At 41.8% G+C, this 23,278-nt stretch overlaps 1 protein-coding gene across 3 annotated transcripts in view; it reads left to right on the forward strand.

Moving 5' to 3' along the window:
* ENPP2 (ectonucleotide pyrophosphatase/phosphodiesterase 2) overlaps positions 1–23,278 on the forward strand; it is a 116,912-nt gene that overhangs the window by 36,544 nt on the left and 57,090 nt on the right. Inside the window, exons 1-4 of one of the 3 annotated variants that reach the window (XM_038392611.2) lie at positions 11,553–12,221; positions 12,540–12,642; positions 18,967–19,122; positions 21,249–21,374. In XM_038392611.2, coding sequence (XP_038248539.1) covers positions 12,189–12,221; positions 12,540–12,642; positions 18,967–19,122; positions 21,249–21,374 — 418 coding nt within the window. In that variant the 5' untranslated portion in view covers positions 11,553–12,188. Of the gene's footprint in view, positions 1–11,552; positions 12,222–12,539; positions 12,643–18,966; positions 19,123–21,248; positions 21,375–23,278 lie in introns of those variants that run through there. The other 2 variants (XM_038392613.2, XM_038392612.2) reach the window with 2 other exon arrangements.

Below are 23,278 nucleotides of genomic sequence, written 5' to 3' on the forward strand. Positions count from 1 at the left end.
ATATGTATCTCATTAATATTTAGTTGAAATGCCTTCCTGGCATAGAGTTTTTGTCCTTGTCTAGGCTATCAAAGGTACATAGTTCAACTCCTGCCTCTGCTGTGTCCAGCATGGGGAGACAGGGCGAGAGAACAAACTATAAGTCCATCAGTGGCTATTAGCCAGGGTGGGGAGGGATGGTGTCCCTAGCCTCTGTTTGCCAGAAGCTGGGAATGAGCGACAGGGGATGGATCACTTGATGATTACCTGTTCGGTTCATTCCCTCTGGGGCACCTGGCAATGGCCACTGTCGGAAGACAGGACACTTTGGTCTGTCCCAAGAGAGCAATTCTTATGTTCTTATGTACATATGATAGATGTTAATCATGTTGCTTAACACATTTCTGAAAGTCGCTCAGTTGATATGGTGGTGAACCCAGTATAGGAATCTATGTAGAATAGAATACATATAATTTTTACAAAATGTTGCATGTAAGAATAAAAGATAACCATAGATGTTTCTCTAATTGCCATACCATTTCTAATGATCCTGGGATGTGACATTACATTCCCAATCTCCACTAATGGCTTCTCTTTGTCTCTGCCCAGCCCATCTTATTAACATATCAATAAGAACTTTAGGTCTCGCTCTTGCCCTTATTATGATTAGTTTGTATTTTTTTAATGTATTCATGGTTCTACTTACGAGCTGACTGAAGTTCTTCACATGCCCTAACATTTTACTCCAGTCTATCAAGTATATAGGTCATATTATTATATAATTAGCTGTATTTATATTCTACAGCATTATCCTTCTGAGCTGAAAAAGTGTAAAGTCCTCTCTATCCACAACCTGCAACAGCTCTTATGCACCATTCCTGTATGACCTGTTAGGACATAGCCTCCCTTTGTAAATTCCTGAAGCTTATGCAGGTATGAAAACGAGCCGCTCCATGGATCCTGGTGTATTACCTGCTAGCGGACTGCTCACCACAGACTAAAGCCAAACCCCCTCATGCATCCTGCACTCTGCCCTCAGGCCTTATCTCTCCTTCACATGCTGGGAGAATACTAAGTGGTTCAAAGAAACTAAAAATTACAGTGTGCTCCTCAACTGCTGCAAAATGGCCAGCACCAATTGTACTGGCAGTTTGACCCACCAATGGACATTTATTCAGAGAGGTGTGAGGCTCTACTTGTAAAGAAACTATAAGAAATCATGATATATGTTATCTGGGCAACACTTGGCATTTGCTGCCATTCAGCTGCTGGGCATGCTGTGTGTGCCTTTGTAGTGTTGTGTAGGAGGAGCTGGGATCCTGCTCTTACCACTGGAAGACCTTATGGGCTTCTTACCACTGGAGGATCTTAGGGGTAGAAGATAATGCAAATCAAAGCTTGAATCTCTTATTTACTTGGAAGGTGAATGGGCCTGGTCTACTGCAGTAGTTTTCCTGCCTCTGTAGACTTAGCTAAAACACACCCTGCACGGATGAGGACAGCTGTAATGTAAACTGGTGATGGGCAAAGCAACTCTTTCCACATACCCACATACTTACCTGTGACTCACTATTGTAGCCAGCTATTCATGGATCTAAGTATGTTTTTGCATACTAGGAAACTTTCTAACTTCAGAACCATTTGTCGATCAAGATTAATTTGGCTGACATGAAAATGAAAGGAAGTGTGCCTAATTTGGTAGATTACCTCTAAGCATTAACTGATTGATTCTCACATATATATGGAATCCTTTAAATCTTCACTATGTGGAACTTTTTGGGCTAAAGTTGTACAAAGGAAGCTAGCTGTATTTAATTTCTGATGGCTAATATATTAATTCTTACCTCTCACCAGTGTCAGTTTTTTAAAAACATAGGTGAATTCCAGTACGCTTTAAAGATAAATTCTATGCAATGACTACTAGTCAAAATAATTTTAAAATCACAAGCATGTAACTTTGATCTTCTCAAATTCAGAGATCCAATCTTCCAAACTTTAGTGTTTTAAAATAAAGCTGGCTTTTCGGGAGCACTACTGTTTTATAATTAATTTTCATTTTTTTCTGTGAATAGCTGTTTTATGTGTTGAGTGAACTGTGATATTGTAGATCTTAAATTAGTTTCGAAATAATGTAGCCATATAGAGTAGCAAAATAGTATGTGAAAGTGATCTCAATTGTAAATAGTAAACCTGATTAAATAAAATCTGTCTATCCTCCCTCAAAAAACAAACAACAAAACAAAACAAAAAAACCCACTGCAAACTTCCACCCCGTTCACTACTTTGCCTGCTCACATCCACCTTCTGCCTCCACTCTCTCATTCCAGCCAATTTCTGCCAAACCCTTGGCTTGCTTACACCCCAGCCACCACCTGTTTCTAGTCATCTCACCATCCTCTTCTTCTAGATCTGATACTGTCACAACCACTTCCCCAACTACCTCCCTAATATTAGATGGAGAGAGAAAGAAATGGACTCTGTGGGCCTCTGGCTTATTCAGGTGTTATCCAAGGTTTTGATTGTGATGAATGAAGCCCTGTAAATATGGTTAGGGTCCTGGCTACCCAAGAATCTGCTTTTCTTGCTGTATGTTACCTCTTCAGTTTTATTGTTTTGCTAACATTACCTACATTTGGTTAGCTGAGGAATGGAACAGGGTGTTTTTAATGAGGTGCCCTTATCTCTGGATTTTGCTTTCGTAACTGGTCCGTCAGAGCTTGGAACTGGTGACCTTCTGAATATATTAGTTGGCTCACTTGAAAGATCACTCAAGGATATTGAGGGGAAGTGAAATGGAGTACTGATCTAATTTTGGGACTGAGTTTATGTAGTTTGTCAATAAGGGCTGATTTCTCGTGTATGCATCTAGTATTTTGGATGATCACATCTGTCACAGTTCCTAGTGAGCGCTGCTTCCTGTCCATCTTCTAGGATTGGTGTGAGGCACTGGGGAGGCTTCTCTGGATGTCCAGGAAGGGTAGACAGTTTGCTCCCTGCTCCAGGCCATTGAGTCTGACCATGGTGGATTTGCACCCGAGCCCTCTGGGTTTAATCCTGTTACATCATTACAGAAAATAACACATCAAGAAAAATAACTTCCCACATTCAGAGTCCCAGAAACTTCTTTGGTGTCCACGTTGACTCAGGCTACAAGCAGGGCAACGGGATTCATCATACCCACATTTGTTAGCCTGTTATACCAATAAAATAAAAACCAGCAGGATCTAATTAAGGAAAAGGCAAAATGCCACATTTATTGTGCATACAGAAAGAATTATAGTAAGCAGTTAGTTATAGCTATAACATTCTATTCAATTTCATATTTATTCACACATTCATTCATACACACACACACACAGGTTCTGCAAGGTTGTTATTATAGTTATCCGTCTTAGAGTTGCTCATGCCAAGCCACTGGCCAGGTGGTCTGGACTTGAAGAGGGAGCAGGGCCTTGTCAGATGCTCATCTGATGCTCCTGGAAGTTGGTTTGCGGAATCAGACCCCAAAGTTCTCACTTTCTAGAGTCCATTTTTATAGGAATTTCTTCCGATGCCAGTCTATGGGAATTGCCATCAGCAGATGGCACATTCCTGATGGCTCTGTGCTGTCAGATGTTATCTTGTTCTTTGGTTCTCCCATCCTTGAGGCTGTTGGGTGGATTCCAGTCTGCCCTCCGTGGGTCCTCTGGTTATTTCCACTTGACGCCTTCTTCAGCCGATGGACACTGGATTCTTAGGCTGGCACCTCCCTGATCATTCAGTTATTATCCACACCAAGCATCCATCCACATATATCCTCTATCTCTATTTTAATCACAATTGTTAACAAAGCGAGATGAATACAACAAAAGGGCAGGGAGTCTCTGGGTGCTGTTTCTGTTGTTACAGAGTATTACTTTGAGTCTCTCTCTGTGTGAGTAGTTGTTGTTACAAAGAATTGCTTTGAGAACAGACTCTGTCTTAGAATGTACTAACACAATTAGCAGCTTGCAAGTTTCACACAGAGAGGGAGAGAAACAGTACCAAAAACCAAGATACCTCTTAATTAGTAATACCCTGGAACTTAAACTATGGGGAATCAAACTCATTTGTGATTTTAATTCAGAACTTCTTTAATATGATCCAACAAGCCTGCTAGCTCATTGTCAGGCACATCCTTATGAACTTCCTCCCCAGTCCCATGGAAATGAGTTGACCCGCTTCTCCTGTTCAAGGCAGATGCATTTGTCTTGGTCACCAAGCTTCTGTTTTGTCGCTCCAGTTTTGCTGCTCATTTCAACATCTGGCCTCCAGCTTCATCTGTCTCTTCTTCACAACCAGCTTTTCCACACCAACCTCCACAGCTCTAGACCTCTCACCATCACCACTACCTCTACTTGATTGTTGGTGGGACAGCTGCATGCCTGTAGGAGAAAAAGGGACCCCTTCCGGCCCCTGGTTTGGAGCAGGTGCCTCAGCCTATCTCATAGCATATGCGTGCAATGTCTCCAATTTCTTCTGATTAGCAGCTCACAGACCTTGCTGTGCACACAGGCTCAGAACTGCTCTTTTATGAGCTGTTTGTAATTCATTTTTGCCCACCAGCTTTTTCCCAAACCAAACTAATAGATCTGCTCCTGGCTTTCAGTTTAAAGAGCGAAAGCATAAACGCTTGCTAAAGTGATTTTGCAAGCTTCACATATTACCACATAGATCCCACCATTGCCACCATATATGTAATGGTTTCAGGGCCACTGCTCCAGTATTCTCACCCTGACACTGTCATAACAATTTATTAAAACACAAAATAAAACACATTTAGAGATGCTGTCCCTCTTTTTTTATTTAAGATACCGGCAACTGTTACTCTGTGACTCAGAGCAAACTTTCCTAGTTTCACAGGATTTTCTCCTGTCATTAAGATATGGTATTTATTAATAATGTGTCTTATACAAGTTCTTATATATTGCATCTCTTATGGGAATACTATTGAATGGTAGAAAAGAAATCCTAGTCATTCTGCTGGATTATTACAGTGTTAATGTTTTATTTAAGGTGCCACCTAGGAGATTGTGACAGTTGTCACCCCTGGGGTGCAGTCTGGGAGCTGTACACAACTGAGTTGGGGACACAATCAGCCTCACCCAACATGACAGCAGGTGGCACCACTCATCCAAATGGGCAGAGTGTAAACAGCAGACCCCAGCCAGTTTCCCCACTCCCCAAGCATGCACTCCCCTCTGGAGTATAAACCCAAAATTATATCATCTTGCACTGCAGAGGATCTGTATAGTGTAAGCTCATTAATATAGCCATCCCTTCCTCCATGTGGAGAGGAATATGCGCGCTTGTGGTAACCAAGCTGAGATTTCCCCCCAGACACTTCACTTGAAGGCACACTGGTTTAGGTTAGAATACAAACAAGTTTATTAACTACAAAAAAGATAGATTTTAAATGATTGTAAGTGATAGCAAACAGATCAAAGAAGATTACCTAGTAAATAAACAAAAACACAAATTAAGTTTACCATACTACAAGGACAGGATTTGAATTAACAATCTCTCACCCTGACTGATGATACAAGCAGTCTCAGATTCTCAGGGCACAAGCTGCATTTGCTTTGCAGCTTGGGATCCCCTGGTTTCCATACACAGGCTAGAAATCCCTTTAGCTTGGGTCCAGCACTTTCCCCAGTTCAGTCTTTGTTCCTTACGTGTTTCCAGGAGTTCTCTTGTATGGGGAGTGAAGAACAACAGATGATGTCACCCCCTGCCTTATATAGCTTTAGCATATGGCGGAAATCCTTTGTTCCAAAAACAGTTCCCAGCCCAGTTTGTGGAAAAATACAAGTCCCCAAAATGAAGTCCAGAGTCGTGTGGGTTGGTTACATGCCCTTGCAGAGTCATAGCAGCCATTACTTACAGTGTGGCCGAAACGTCCACAGGAAGGCTCACTAGATGGGGGATAAGCTTCTCCTAAGGCCTATTGTTTTCCCTAATGGCCCATTACCCTGAATGGGCCCTTCTCAACCAGCTATTTAGACTGGAAGGGTGTCACCCAGGTTGGATTACATTTGAAATACAGATACCTAGTCAAGATTCATAACCTCAGATACAAAAATTATACATGCATACACATAGGATAATCATATTCAGGAAATCATAACTTTTCCCATGACACCTTACATGACCCATCTTTTAGAAAATGCATCATAATTATGCCATAATCGTATCATAATAACATCACTATGAAGAATATGGGGTGCCGCGTCATGGAGCTAATTTAATACTTTGCATTCTGGGAGTAATACATTAAGCAGTAACATGGCTGTATGTTAAACAGCAGAAAAAGCTAAGCGCCCAATCCCGCAAACACTGAAGCATGTGAGTAAGTTTACTCGTACGAGTAGAACTCAATGGGACTAGATGTATGAGTACAGTTACTCATGTGCTTAAGTGTCCTAAATTCTTGAAATTTATCTTCTGCATGTTTCTTATTCAGCTACATCTGACCTTATATTTCAACCTCAAATACACAATAAGAGGATCTTATAAATGCAATATTAATTCCTGTGGATTCTTCTGCACCTCATTTGAAGTGTATTTCATTTTAATTGTGAGACTTTCATTGGACCTCTGCACTGTATTTTTCTTTCCATTAGATAATGCTAGTCATACACAATAACTTATTCGTACATTACTTATGCCTTTTTTCTTTCTTTAAATAATAAAATGTGTATTTTTTGACTGGTGGAGTCATTCTTCTGTTTCCATAGAATGATAATTAATTACTGGAGACCCCTGCAGTGAGGTTCTGCTTAAATAAGGATTAGTAGTTTTGTTCACGTTAATGAATTCCTCCTGTGTTACTAGGATGCTTTCAGGCAGAATTTTCAATACAGGAAAAGTGATTGTCAGATTGTCAGTGTGAATGTTTGTTCAGTTCAGAGCTACTAGAAAACATCTATCAAATATCACAGAAGAAATATAATCAATGATAAAATTAGCACTTTTAGAGTTTCTTCTAGGGGAATTCTGCGACAAAAAAATTAAAAATTCTGCACACAGAATTATTTTAAAATTCTGAAAATTTTATTTGTCAAAATAACACTTGCTCATCACACCAGTTTCAATTATTTTGGTAATTTATTTCAAAGTACCTGTCAGCAAGTATGTCAGCAACAATACAGACACACAAAAAATTTCCCTCAGGAGTAGAGAGTTAAAGAAACCCCTATGAAAACTCAGTTCCTGTTTCTCTGCTCCCTCCCTCCCCCGCATCAGAGCCCAGATGGGGGGCCAGACACCCACAACTCCTCCCCCTTAGAGCCCAGCCACGATGCCCCCCCAGCCAATACATCCCAAACATTAATTTCTGCAAAATTCTGCATTGCGCAGTGGCACATAATTCCCCCAGGAGTAAACAGTGCTTATCACCCATAGATCTTAAAGGACATGATGAAGGATGGTAAATATCATTATACCCACATTACAAACTAGGAAACATAAGCCCAGATCCTCATCTAGTGTAAATCAGTGCAGCTCCATTGATTTCAGTGGAACTATGCTAATTTATACCAGTTCAGTTCAGTTGTGTCCATAAGACACAAAGTTTCAAATTCCCCAATGTCCCCCCCAATCCAATATTTAAAATTGTGGTCACTGATTTTTGATACTTCAGTTTTCTGGGTCTCCAGTTTTAAGACATATTGGAGCTGATTTTCAGAAGTACTGAGCCATCTACAACTTCAGCAGAAGTCAATGGTAGCTGCAGGTGTTCAGCACCTTGGAAAATCAGGCCAAAGGTGTCTCAATTTGGGCTCTCATAATCAGAAACTGGTTTCAGAGTAGCAGCCGTGTTAGTCTCTATCTGCAAAAAGAACAGCAGTACTTGTGGCACCTTAGAGACTAACAAATTTATTTGAGAATAAGCTTTCGTTGGCTACGGCCCACTCCATCGGATGCATGCAGTGGAAAATACAGTAGGACGATTTTATGTACACAGAGAACATGAAACAATGGGTGTTACCATACACACTGTAACAAGAGTGATCAGGTAAGGTGAGCTATTAACAGCAGGAGAGAAAAAAAACCTTTTGTAGTGATAATCAAGATGGTCCATTTCCAGCAGTTGACAAGAACGTGTGAGGAACAGTAGGGGGAAAAAATAAACATGGGGAAATAGTTTTACTTTGTGTAATGACCCATCCACTCCCAGTCTTTATTCAAGCCTAATTTAATGGTGTCCAGTTTGCAAATTAATTCCAATTCAGCAGTCTCTCCTTGGAGTCTGTTTTTGAAGTTTTTTTGTTGAAGAATTGCCACTCTTAGGTTTGTAATCGAGTGACCAGAGAGATTGAAGTGTTCTCCGACTGGTTTTGGAATGTTATAATTCTTGACGTCTGATTGTGACTTACCCAATGAGTCAGTGGCAGAGATGGTAATGGAAATCAGGAATCCCAGTCCCATGCCCTGGCCACTGGACCAAGGACTTCATTAACTTTAACATTCGACCCTGATATTTGACATACAGTGTCTGTTACAAATGTGCTCTGTGATGACTTTGGCTTTCTCTTATAATTTTTATGATACTTGCTATTGTTACACAGCAAAATATGTTCATGGATGGCATTGTACAACAGGGTTTAGAAGTGCCAAGTATGGCACTTTTTGTATGATCCACTTTGTAAAATTTGTGTCATGGTCAAACTGCAACAGGAGCTAAAGATGTTAAATGAGGGAAGCACCTCTGAAAATGCCTGCTATGTGGTGAATAGATTAAAGGACTAGCTGTTTTTCTTCCTTCAGTTATGGGTTTAGATTCTGAAATTAAGTGCAGTAAGTTAGCTACCTTAAAATCTGTAAACACTCACACGTGAGTACTGGCTTCAGCTCTTGCAGTTGTTTATGCAGCTATGTCAGGAACTATGTGTCGCTATCAACAAAGAAAATGAAGGAATACAACAGATAATCTACGGGTGTCCCTGGTTAAGAGCTCCCTGTTAAAATAGCGCTACTAAATTGGTGTGATTTCTAGTGTCCCAATTTAGCTCACTCTCTCTCGGTTAATTGCTAAATCACACCAGCCAGAGATGTCTTTTAACCCGGGTGCTCAGAAAATACCTCCAAAGAGCACATATTTGCAACAGATTGCATCAAATGGTAGCGTGGTTTCTTTAAAGGACACCTTGCAAGTATCTAGGTCTTCACCCCCCACCCCTCTCACTCTCAGTTCCAGTTACACAAACTGAACACCGTGGCTAGTTCTCTCAACCACTTAGTATATATTTGCAGGAACAAAATAGAAACATTTCCGCTGAAGCGCAGCTTCAAACACGTTGCTTTGCCAGGCGGGGATGCCCCCCCGTTTGGTTCGGAGAAAGCCTTTTCGTTTCAATGGGGAGGAAGAAAATGAACAAAAGGAGTCCTTCCCCCACTGCTCTGTGTGAGCGAGCGCATGCACATGACACAACTTTCGCGCACCCCGGCTTTATCGCCGGCTACGGGCAAGCTCTGGCGTGGGAGCCCCTTGTTAAAATGTCGCCAAGCCCCGGGTTGCAGGGATCCCTGCAAGCCTGGGTGGAGAAGTGGACTTCAGCACGCGGTGCAGGCTGCAATCCGACCAGCCCTGTCATTTTCAACCCAGCCAAACTGGGGCAGGGTAAAATACGGCCTCGCCTCTTGACCTATCTACTCAGCGACCCTATTGCAAGCAAGAGCCCCTCTGGTAGCCCGCACGCTCCGGTTTGTTTAGCACTGGCTGCGGAGGAAATCGGGCTTGTCTTTTTTTTTTTTTTTTTTTTTTTTCCTTCCCCCCTCCTCACCTCCCCCCCACCCCTCCAATCGCCTGCAGAATGTCATTGAGAGCAGGAGCCGCTTTGGCTGTCGCTCCCCGTGATGACGCCCCCCTGTGGTTTGCGCGGCGAAGACACAGCTGCGCCGGGAGGCCGCTTTCTGGTCCCACCCGCGGGACAAAAGAAGCGAGGGCGGCTTCTGTGCGATAAGGCGGGGCTAGTAAAGCAGGGTGGGTGCCGGCCCTGCCTGGCAAGGTGAGGCCACGAAGCGAGAGCGGGTATTGCTCAAATCAATGCGTTAGTCCCTAAGGTGCCACAAGTCCCCCTTTTCTTTTTGCGACGACAGACTAACCCGGCGGCTGCTCTGAAACCTGTCATTATGCAAGGCACTGAGTGTAGCCGTATAGAGTGGAAATCTATCATGCATCCGAGGAAGCGAGCTGTAGCTCACTTCAAGCTTATGCACTAATAAATGTGTTAGTCTCTAAGGTGCCACAAGTCCCCCTTTTCTTTTTGCGACGACAGACTAACCCGGCGGCTGCTCTGAAACCTGTCATTATGCAAGGCACTGAGTGTAGCCGTATAGAGTGGAAATCTATCATGCATCCGAGGAAGCGAGCTGTAGCTCACTTCAAGCTTATGCACTAATAAATGTGTTAGTCTTTAAGGTGCCACAAGTCCCCCTTTTCTTTTTGCGACGACAGACTAACCCGGCGGCTGCTCTGAAACCTGTCATTATGCAAGGCACTGAGTGTAGCCGTATAGAGTGGAAATCTATCATGCATCCGAGGAAGCGAGCTGTAGCTCACTTCAAGCTTATGCACTAATAAATGTGTTAGTCTCTAAGGTGCCACAAGTCCCCCTTTTCTTTTTGCGACGACAGACTAACCCGGCGGCTGCTCTGAAACCTGTCATTATGCAAGGCACTGAGTGTAGCCGTATAGAGTGGAAATCTATCATGCATCCGAGGAAGCGAGCTGTAGCTCACTTCAAGCTCATGCACTAATAAATGTGTTAGTCTTTAAGGTGCCACAAGTCCCCCTTTTCTTTTTGCGACGACAGACTAACCCGGCGGCTGCTCTGACATCTCTCCAGGATTGCTTGAGCGCGGCTTAGGCGTTTCCACTGGGTTTCCACAAAAAGTCTTACCGGACTCCTCCGTGCCCTCTCATATGTGATGGCTCTCCGGGAAGCTAGGGAAGTCCGGCGTTAGGCTGACCAATTTTGACCCTGCCCCTTTCAGTGTAGTTGTTAGTAAACCGTTCAGTGAAAGACGCTTTGAGCAGATTTAAAAAAAAAAAAAAAAGTGGTGAAGTAACTTGGTAAACAATTTGCCTTAGCAAATAAACGTTTAAACCAGCAGCGTGAACCATAATTCTGTGCACCGTTATCGTCCCCTTTGCAGAGCGAGCTGCTGATCAGCCTCTGAAGGGTGTGATTTTTTTTTTAAAGGCAAATAAGGAAGCGGCAGCCGGGGGGGGGGCTGAAATTTCACGTCCTTTTAGCTGTGCTGGGGGGGTTTCCGACAGGCGTGGACGCAAGTGCGAGCAGTTGCCTAGATCCTCCGTGGAGCAATGCAAGGGATCCCAAGGCTGGGAAAGGAAGCTGAGACTTGGTTACAGTGCTGGGCAAAAAGAAAAGGAGGACTTGTGGCACCTTAGAGACTAACACATTTATTAGAGCATAAGCTTTCGTGAGCTACAGCTCACTTCATCGGATGCATTTGGTGGAAAAAGCAGAGGAGAGATTTATATACACACACACACAGAGAACATGAAACTGCTGGGCAGTGTGCCCTGGGGAGACTTTAGCCGTAGTTCCCAAGCCTGAGACCCGTGCCTGAGTGTATCAGGCCAGTTTTTTTTTTAAAAAAAAAACCCCAAAGAAACACACCTTGCGGCTCTTCCGCAAAATCAGCGAAGCTGGGGGGGGGGGGCCGCGGGGGCGCGTTGTTTTATTCTCTAAACGTTTACACGGGAATCCTCACTTGCAAGTTTTCTCATGTTTGAAGATGGCAACAGAGCTTGTCGTTCCCTAGCCCAAGAGGGGCTTTCAGTCCCAGCAAGATGAAAACGCATTGGTTTCTCTTTTACCCGTCTTACTTTTGCGAGGAGGCTAAAACGAACATGAACTGGTATTGGCCCCAGCGACATGAGAAACCCCTGCCTGGGCAGAGGAAACCACATAAAAGCGCGTGTGTGCATTTTGTGGGGGAGGGGGAGAGAGAAGGATGATGCCTGAAGCTTCTTGCACTCAGAGCTGCGATTTGTGAGTGAAACATGATGAAATCACCCCTGGACAAATCAAATGAGCCTGTCAACCTCACCAGGTGGGATTAGTTGTAGCTAATAGACTGAACTCCCGGAGCAAACAACACTGCACTCAATATAAAGAAAAAGAGAGCAGCTTGGGGAGGCTTTTCAAGAATTCTCTAGTATGGCTAAGACAAGCTGTTTCCAGTTACATCAGGTAGGGAAGGAAAGGAAAAGAACATGTTTGTTTTGAAAGGAGGAATAACCAGTGTCTCCTGAAAAAGTGCCTACAAAAAGAAACATTTGAGCTTTTAAATGAGATGTTTTATTCATAATTCCCCTTTCTGGTTTTAATTACTCTAAGATTGTGACTGTCATTTACTGTTCCAGTAATAGGAACTGTAGTGACTAGCAACTCAAATATATCTGGTCCCTCCTTTTTTTTTTTTTTTTTTTTTTTTTTTAAATCACAATACTCTTAAATTTGGATTCTTGTTTTACTTAGTTTGATCATTTTGCTCTCTTACTTTTGCAGGTAATATCCTTATTTGCGTTTGCCTTTGGGGTTAACGTCTGTGTAGGATTTACAGCAAATCGGTTCAGAAGATCTGAAGACTGGGATGAGGGCACAATCTCAGGTACAGTAAATGACATAAACTGTACATCTCACTAACCTTATGTTATATACCATGGTTAGAAACCACTCCCACTCTGTTCCTTTTAGTTCTGGGATATAGTGAAGAATATGTTAACAAGCCTGAGTGTGTTGACCTTTGGGACCCACCTATAGGTTACCTGTTTACTTAAACTTTTGCTCTGTGTGCATGTGACCGGAGAATTAGGCTTATTTTAGAGTTGTTAACTTAGTCTGATATTGCAATTGATTGTTGTACGCTGTGCCTGACTTTTTGTTCAGTGAGCCTACTGAATAGGTTAGTAAATTAAAATAAATGTAACTTGATCAGGTACTTCCCAAGCGCACAACTTTCATTCAACTAGCTAGAGAAGAAATTTCTGCAGTACTTGTTTGGTCAGGGTCATTTCAAGTCTAGAGTCACTGAGAATAGCTTTTTAGATTTCTGTATCGGCTAGTCATTCTGATTTGTGAACAGTAGACAGCAGACAACTAACTGGAGGAGGGAAGGGGTGAGATCAGCAGGTGTTAATGTTGAGAACTGCATGAAGCAGATGTGCTGTCAGTCATGTATGTATTTTTTTTTTTCTCTTCAGTTTCACATCCTTCTCTTCTGGGTGGAGAAGAGAAAGGACATACCACAACACAGACCTTTGTTTATATTTTGTTGAGAAACATAGGATTTTGTCTCCTGAGGCATTCCCCAAGTGGAAAAATGTATACAATAGAAAAGGAGTCTTTTTTTTTTTTTTTTTTTTTTGAAGGGGGGGGAAAGGAGTTTTGACTTGTGTCTCTGTTACTTCCTTTGGCATGAAAAAGGAAGTTTGTGGTAATTGACTTTGACTTGGTTAATATAACTGAAATGAAAGGGATTCATTTACAATACCCAACTATAATGATAGCTTGAGAACTTTCATAAAGAAATTGCTTGTTTACAGTGACTTGAGTAAGTTGTGTTCCCAGTAAGGAGTTTTAGGTTCCCCCTCACCTTCCCCAGAATTGCTGTCTACTCAACGCATTTATCAGTGTGGCTGACTGAGTAAGGACATTTAGGTAACTGAGAAGGATGTTGCTTCTGGATTTTTCCTGCGTAAAGAAGAGCACCTCCTACTTTGCTGCAAAAACATAAATGGCTCCTATTACTTTCCTCTTAACATATCTCTCCACAGATGTTAAGGTAGTATGCCTGATATGTTTGTAGCAGTAATAGTAACACCTGTGTTTCATGGTTTCCACATACAGATTGTCACTTGTTTTGGTTTGACCAGTACAAGGAAAGCCAATTGTCTGGAATTTAGCAATAAGAGACAGCAAGTGAGGGTTTCCTCTCTTGTTTTTTATGTCAACCAAGTTACTTCCAATATATCAAAGTTAATTTTATAATGGAAACAGGATGTAAAATCTGAGATAATAGAATCTATGTACAAATGTAATAAATGGAACTGTTCAGTGGCCCTCTATGAGGGGAAACTACCCTGCACAAGAGTAAACTTGTTTTAACTGGTAACAAATTTTAAATGCTCTGATCAAAGGAGTCTACTTATGTCTTTGAAATTATCAATCATATGACTGCCATTAATAGTAATGAAAACTGCGTATGGAAATAGTCTGCTTAGAAACCCAATGCAATTGAAATACCAAGCTAGCTAAAAGATTACTGCAGGTTCTCTTTCAACTTCACTGAGTTTTGGCATATATATTTACATGTACCTTGATGTTTGCATCCTAATCTTATAGGATTGACATTGCTGTTGGAAAAACCAAGATGGAAAAAAAATGTTTTCACCATTCATTGTTATACATGAGTGGTGTCTTGTCTTAACAAGGTGGATACTATGGCACTTTCAAATTCCAAACCTTGTCATTCTAGTACTGCTTTATGAATCCAGACTATCATGACTTTAACTCAATTACATACTAATGACAAAGTAGAGTAAGTGCTAAAGAATTCATCTAGATGTTAAACTGAACTTTTTTATATTTAATAAGCTGTCAGTATTTGTACACAACAAATAGCTGAATTAAAATAACATCTAAGGACCTAAGTCCCCCAAAACAAGGGAAATTAATAACTGATTCTGCCATTTCTTAACTTGACCTATTAAGTTTAGGTAGAGTACAGGTCTTCTAGACCTGTTGTTAAGTAGCTTCAGAATGTGTAGCCTTGGTATAATATCCTCTTGAACCATATTACTTAAGCCCAACAGGACGGTCTTATTGTCAGGATGGGAGCTAAAATCTGTTTCCTAGATCTGTGAATGTGGGAGCCTGGATACTAATCACATGTGCATTTTTAAGCATACAACTAATCATGGAATTGTACTTGTACCAGAACAATTATGATGCATTTTAAATGGTCTTGCATTGAAATCTTGTCCATTTCAATGGCGCTTTGCAAAATATAGTATAAATAATATGCAGTGACACTGCTGCTGCTCCAAAACTCTTCAAATAACTGTTTTTCTTGCTAAGTATATGTAGCCATTGCCTAGTTCTTACCATGCAGTGTGTCTCCTAAGGATTATGCAAACATGCCTGAGTAGTTGCCATAGGATGGAAGTCCTACTGGAAGTCTGCCTATTGCAAATAGTCTGCATTTTGACCACATAATCCAATATAGTCAAACCAGCCAATTTGATATGGAACTCTTCTAGATGGATATAGCATTTCCAGGCTCTGTTATCATCATTTATGATAATGAACAAAAGGCAACATGCCTCCATAGGATTTCTTCCCTTATTCGTGGTATACCACTTCACCCAGAGCTCTCCTTTTAAAGAACAACAATAGTTTGAGCTTAACTGGCAAAGACTGAAGTTCCAAAAAAAGGTATAAGCAGCTCTAGTGTTAAAGGGGAAAAACTCCTGAAGTTCAAAGGTAGCCACAGTCCTCTCTTTCTCCAGCAGGATCCAGACTTGATGGCTTAGAAGTTCCTGCCAATCTAGGAATTTTCAGAAAAGTTCATAACTTCATATTCAATCCAGGAGCATCTGACAACTCAAACCTGCTACTTAGTTAGCAGCAGTGCAACTCCTATAAAGCTGACAATACTTGTTCAAACAGTGCTGCACACATCGGTACCCTGGCCACAGCTGGGTGTATGACCTGCAAGTTTGTGGTTCAGCTTCAGAAGCAAGGTCAGCTGTCGCAGACCATTGAACAGTCTTGATATCCAGTGGCTACAGGTGTTAAAATAAGTCCTCTTAGTGATATGATGTAAAGTGTGTTACAGTAACTCAACCCATGGGTATAACCAATGCGTTAACAGTAGATTGATATAATGTCTGAGTTAAGTTGTGATCTAGTTTGTCACATGAGTAGTAAAGGCATGTACCGTAGTTGTCAGATGCATGGAAAATAACAAAAGATCTATAGCTGAATGATTTCCTACCTGGAAGATAATGGAAACTATTCTTCCCCACAGCTAACACTAAGTCATTGAGATACTACTTCAAACACTGCTGACAGACAATTGCTTATATAACATGCAGTAAGACTCACCAAATTATCCTTTGTAAATACACATTGGCATGTGGTTTTCAACAGTGTGAGGGAGTAGTCTCCCTACTATGCAAAGACCCCATTGAAAGTAACTGAAATGAATAGGGCAATGGTGGTAATATGAAACGTTCTGAAATAACATCTTTGATTCTCACACTCAAACTTGCCATATCTGGGGCTTGGGTCTTAAAACCAGAGATACGACATGCAAGATAAAGAAGCAAGAGAGGTTAAGTGTCCAGCACTCCTTTTCAGAAGTGCTCAGCAGCTGGTGTTGAGAATAATGGGACTGGAAGCAGCAGACTATTTCTGAAAATCTGTCCATTCTCAGTACCTAAAAGAGTGCTGGACTTTTCAGAAAATCAGGCCCTTAATATTCATTGAAACGAATCTTCATGTGTTAAATTTTACAGCAATCTCAAAAGTCCTCCCATAAATTTGGAGTGCTTTGAATATACAAGAAAGGGAGAGAGGCAATTCTGTGCAGAGTGGTCATAAATTTTGAGTTTGGAAGTAGGTGTCCCTTCTAAAGTGTAGTTGTCCTACTGGAATAAAGGATTAGTGCAGTAATGACACTTTTTAAAACTTTTTACAGCTTCAAAGAGGTTCCAGTGTCCTGCATGTGTCGGAAACTTCAGTTGACATGCATACTCTGGTTTAAAACAGATGGATCTGATTGTTTTTCATAAGCCCAGGGCAGCCACAGCCTCTGCTGACGTCAGTGAGAAAAACTGTTGCTTGGCACTTCTGCAGATCGGGCACAAATGATTTAAAAAAGGACACCAGGATTAACTGGGAATCGCATATGCTCTACATATCAGTGCCTATTGTGGAGTTATAAGGCTTTAATATTTCATTTGTGGCTTTGATTGGAACAATACAGAAGCTTCCATGTTGTTTAAAGCTGAAAAATAAGGGTTGATTCAAAACATTCATTTTTCTGGACACCAGAAGCAATTAGTCACTCTCTCAGTTAGTAAACTCCTGGTAAAACTACAGCTTTCAAAATTCATCTGGTTTTGTACTAAGGATTATGGGAAGAAAAAACAAATGTAAAGCATAGGGTTTTCGTTTTGGTTCTGGCCACTGGCGAAACAAACGAGGACTGATTTCAATAACTGAAGGAAAAGCTCATGCATCTGTGTGCTGGCCACATGTATACAAAGTTTTAGCCCTATGATATTTTAAATGGCCAAAATATTTAAAATTTTAAAATCCCTTCATCAAGGGAATGCTGAGGGAGTTCCTAACTGAAGGGATACTCCCACGCTCTTACATAGAGTATTACACACACACACACAGTACTTACTTGACTCAAAAACTACAATAGCAAAGAAAAATATTAAGCATCTAATGTTACTTTCTGCCCCACATATGTGCACATACTTTACATTACCATACCCCACAACTGTAACTCTGTCCCTTAGCTTCACCAGTCTTCCCACATTGCCTTTACCAAGCAACTCATCCAAAATCCATTAGAGTACCTTCCATCCTTCCTACCTTCAGGGGCATTGGAACAATTTGTATAGTGGCGGGAGAGGGGAGTGCTGAGATGCATTGAACCAAACTGTAAACTTTGTATATAATGGAAATCGCTTCAAGCCAGGGGTGCACCAGCACCCCTAGTTCCAGCACCTATGCCTACCATATGCTCCGACAACTGAGTGTTGGGATGATGATTTTTTTGTTGGGCGGAGATTATTCTTCCCCCATTCTGCTGACGGATAAATTTTTAGCTATGTAGAACAGCAGCAGAAAATGGCCATAATCCAAAATATTTTCTAAAAGTACCTGTTAAGTAGATCCGATTTAAGATTTATGCCTTACTAACAGTCTGATCGCTGCTGACAAACTTCGACCCCTAACTGGTTTCAAATACTTCCTAGTTAAAAATTCAAGAAAAGAAATCAGAAGTTTCAAAACATACTGTGAAATTTCACACTGAAAACTCCTACTTAGGAGGAAGAACTCGAATATATGCCCCATTTTTAGCCCATGTCATAAAACATCCTTAACCATGGAGTCACAAACAGCCTCCCCATAATATATTTTGGTGTCTTTGGGGATACTCCTAGTGGGAAGAGTATAGCTTTTGTCCCACTTGGGAGTAGTCTCCTTTCCACTCCCTGCCCCCCAAATGGATCATGCTAATGTCTAATGCTTGCTTTATTAATGGACTCAGTTTCTTGCTTTATGAATGGTCTACAGTTTCTGAATCAGTGTTATTGCTGAAAGTTTTTTTTATAGTTTAATGCTCTACAGAAGCCCACCAAAAAAGCATTTCCTCACTTTATTGGTCACTAATTCAATTGGTTGAGTATCATAAAGTTTCCTTTCACTGTGGTGTTGATCTGGCACCTTATAGTACAGTAAACAGAATCCTGCTGACTGTCATGTAGACTAATTGCGGTTCCTTTCCATGCTAACTGCCCAGTTGAGCATGACCATGTCATGCAGTTTCTAACTGCAAGGGCCTGTTTTTGGGAAAGATTTTGAAGCTCCCATAACTAGGCCTCTAAGACTTTATTTCTGCTAATGATTGCTTGATTGTTATGGACTTAAAGCCAGGTGCAGTTCTTTGCAGGACATTATCACAGCATGCTGCTTACCTTCTTCCCCTCCCCCCCAAAGAGGAACTTTTTTTTTTAATTAGATTTTTGCTTCTGCAAACACCAAGGGTGCTTCTCCTTTTCCTTTCCCTTCACCTCCCTCTCCTGTAACAGGGCAGCTGAAGTTTCATGACTCAGAGTAGCACTAGTTTGAGCAACCACTCGCCAGTCATTGATGGCCTGACAAATGTTGCCCTGTTTCTTATTCCACGCAGTCCTGTCAGATTCCCCCTGGATCAGTACTTCTGGGTCCTGCAAAAGCAGATGCTTTGAACTTCAAGAAGCTGAGCCCCCGGGCTGCCGTTGTGACAACCTGTGCAAGAGCTACAACAGTTGCTGCTCTGACTTTGATGAACTATGTTTAAAGACAGGTATGAGAACTGTACTCCCCTGTATCTATACACCCTGCTTACAGCTGGCTATGGACTAATGACAACTGTCGGGGCATGCTGTACTCATCCCGTCTTCGAACACCTTCAGCCTTTCTCAATGTGCAGTCCTTGCTTACTTACAAGGACCTGTAAGCAAATTAATGCGTCTTCCCCAGTTACTGTATTTCCTTTGCCTCTGCCTTGGTTTCCAGGAAGCATCCTGCACCTCTATTTACGTCAGATCCCACCTAAAAAGTAAATCCTATTACTGCAGTTCCCCACATAAAAACATGAACAGTGACGCACATTGAGATACTAAAGTCTTCTCCTCTAGTGAGAACAGGAAATAACTGTGGTAACTGAGATGTTGTCTTTCTCCCAAATAATGGTAAATACTTATGGAATTAATGTTCATTCACGCACTGTGGGTTTCACACCTGTGCGGTTGTCCACGCAGGTTAAAACGCTGGTTAAATCCCACTGATGCTCTTCAGGCTTAACTGGTGCATAGATGTTGTGCAGGTCCTCTAAAGTGAGTGAATTGCAGGCGAAGGAGTGTGCTGGTTGCTATTGCTTCAGATGCCTGTTTCCAGATGTCGTGGCACACACAATCCACTGATGGAACCTTTCAAGTTCATTTAATTGGACACTAGGGGGTTGAAAATATGGCACTGTTCATGTTGGCTTTTTTGTCAACTGATACATGGGTGTGGAAACTTTTAGAGAGGCTGTCTCTCTACTAACGCCTTTTGGAAATTACACTTCCTTATGGCAGAGCATAAAGCTACTGTTTTTTTCCCTAAAATATTGTGTATTTATTTCAGTTATTCACTGTATCAAAAAACATGTAGCTGGATTAGTACAGTGATTAGGTTGACATAGGTGCCTAGTCTTCCTGCCTTTGAAATCCTTCTTGTTACTCTAGTCTTTGGTGAAAAATCACATTTATTAGAGCAGCTAAAAGAGATGACTAGTGTTTCAAATGGAATAAGGAATATCCCCAATTTTCAGCACAAATTATCATGCCCTCCCCACCAGTTTATTTCATTTATATGAAAATGACACTTCCATACAGCTCTGAGCCAGGTCTGAACATTTTGACCTACCCAGACTTCCATAGGTCACAGTAGAACTTCACCTGCTTAGTATCCAGGAAAGAGTGAGTTGATATGGTCTGGAAAATTGAGCATAGTTCTGGGGGCCAGGAACCCAGTGTTGGCCTTGGGCTGTTCATGGTGGGCAGGAGGCCCTGATTCACAGGGCCTGCCAGTGGGTGGGAGGTGCTGGGGTGGGGTGGGGGGAGCTCATAAGGGGGTTGCTGGTGGGTGCTCAGCACCCACCATATTTCCCCATGGGTGCTCCAGCCTTAGAGCACCCATGGAATCGGCGCCTATGCTGCCCAACTTGGACATGCCTTCAGGACTGTCAGTTATGTGGATGGCCTCTCCAGGATTGGAAGGGTTGCTTATAAACCACCTTGCTCTGGGCAGCAGGTTTTATGCTCTGTCTCTTCAGGGGCAGCACAGACTCTCACCCAATTAGCTTTGCTAAATGGGCTCCTTCCATCTTTGTATCTTGTGTGTTGAGGAGCTTGGCATGAGTAAAACCCCCAATTGAATGCCATGTTGCTCCCTTTTACATCCCTCCATCTACGTAACGGTCACTGAATATAGTGGATTCCTAAAGCTACTAGTGTGTGTTTGTGTGTGTGTTTGGGGCGGGGGGGGGGGGCGTTAACGTGCTAATATTTGTAACTTGTGCTCCAGACCCCTCAACATATCCCTTATTCGAGGGTTAGTGGGGAAGGGGAGAGAAATTCCTTAACAATATTTTAGTGATACTTTTGCTGGTATTATGTTTGGAAAGTGGCTTAAATGACAGGATCACAGAGTAATAAAACTCCCTGCTTGTGAATGGGGAAGCGCACAAAACTTCACACCCCTCTATGGCTCACGTCGTCTTTTGTTTATAGTCAACCTATTGATTTCAAACACTGTGCAGATCGCAGACTTCCAAAGCCGACTGTAATGATTGGGCTAACTTCACTGGGATGTTCAACTGAGTGCTGGGGACCCTTTTTAAAAATATCATCTTTAACATTTACACTTACCGTGTGAATATTTTAGCTCGAGGCTGGGAATGTACCAAAGATCGCTGTGGAGAGGCAAGGAATGAAGAGAATGCCTGTCATTGCTCTGAAGACTGCTTGACCAGAGGAGACTGTTGTACTAATTATCAAGCTGTATGCAAAGGTACATATTTCTGTCCCTTTATCTAGCCTGAACTGATAGAGGCCAGCCCTGTGGGTAATGCCAAGTATTTTTTTTTTTTTTTTTTTTTTGTGAGAGCCTCCATCCTGCCCCTCCCCCACATCATACACATTTTATTTTCTGTTCTTTTGCGAGTGTGGGGGACAGGTCTAGTTTCCTGTGTCCATGGCTCACAGGTGCTGTCAATTCTGCAGAAGCAGTGTGTTTCGGATTTGGTGATGGTGGGAATGCTTTGTGTCAGTTGGAAGTGATACTGACAGGCTGAGTGGAGAAGGAAAGGATTCTGCATGCTGAGATAGATTTGAAAACACCTTTGTAGTGTGTTGTAAAGCAAAAAAAATAGTTTAGATATGCTCGATTGTATTACAGTGAATATAGTACTGTTTCATGGTCTCAATAAGGACCAGGGCTTAGCTTTGCTGCTGTTCCGTTTAAAACAAAACCCAAACCATAAGAGTCTCTGTCCTAAAGCACTTATATTTTGATGCAAGACAAGATGCAACAAGTGATGCAACAGACACATGGTGGGAGGGCAAGGGAAGGGTGACACATAGTTACATAGAGTAGGTATGTGCAGGATTAGATCTTTGTGTTCTCTCTAATTAGAGCGAATTCCTTTTTTTTTTTTTTTTTTTTAATGGAAATAGCTTCAATAATCATTATCATGTGGAAATAGCTTCATAATCATGTATCACTGTTTCATTTCCATAGTAACCTTGATCCTATTGGAACATGTCCTGCCATGTGTAGGTGCACCTCCTCTATCTGACAGGTTTCCAAGTGTTAACTGTTAGTCTTTATCAGCAAAAACAACGAGGAGTCCTTGTAGCACCTTAGAGACTAACAAATTTATTTGGGCATAAGCTTTCGTGGGCTAGAACCCACTTCATCAGATGCATGGAGTGGAAAATACAGTAGCAAATATAAATACACAGCACATGAAAAGATGGGAGTTGCCTTACCAAGTGGGAGGTCAGTCTGAGACAATTCAATTAACAGTAGGATATCAAGGGAGGAAAAATCACTTTTGTAGTGGTAATGAGAGTGGCCTGTTTCAAACAGTTGACAAGAAGGTGTGACTAGCAGTAGGGGAAATTTAGGTTTTGTAAGACCCAACAACTCCCACTCTTTATTCGAGCCTAATTTGATGATGTCCAGTTAGCAAATTAATTCTAGTGGTGCAGTTTCACGTTGGAGTCTGTTTTTGAAGTTTTTGTTGAAGAATTGTCTCTTTTAGGCCTGTTGTTGAGTGATCAAGGAGATTGAAGTGTTTTACTGGTTTTTGAATGTTATAATTCTTGATGTCAGATTTGTGTCCATTTATTCTTTTGCTTAGAGACTGTCCAGTTTGGCTAATGTACATGATGGCATATATCACATTGGTAGATGTGCAGGTGAATGAGCCAACGTGAACATGGTCTTCTGGCTATTTGACCTTGCTTCAATACACTTCTCCATGATTCAATAGGATTTACCCAGAGATCAGTCTCACTTTATTGTTAGCCTCCCCAACGACTTGCTTTCAGAAAAGGCTTTTCTTTGGAATCTTCATTTTCTTCCCCTCTTCCTTTCTGCCAAGCAACTGCATACGCTCAAGGGGGGAGGGATCGCTCAGTGGTTTGAGCTTTGGCCTGCTAAACCCAGGGTTGTGAGTTCAATCCTTGAAGGGGCCATTTAGGGCAAAAATTGGGGATTGGTCCTGCTCTGAGCAGGGGGTTGGACTAGATGACCTCCTGAGGTCCCTTCCAACCCTGATATTCTATGATTTTGTTTAGAAGGTGAGGAGAATAGTCCAGATACACACCAGCGTAACTGAGTGCAGACTCTACTCCCTCATCTCCCGTTCTGCAGTGGGGAAGGAAAACTAAATATACCTCCTCCAGCAA

This window comes from Dermochelys coriacea, chromosome 2 (assembly GCF_009764565.3).
Source record: "Dermochelys coriacea isolate rDerCor1 chromosome 2, rDerCor1.pri.v4, whole genome shotgun sequence".
Classification (NCBI taxonomy): domain Eukaryota; kingdom Metazoa; phylum Chordata; order Testudines; family Dermochelyidae; genus Dermochelys; species Dermochelys coriacea.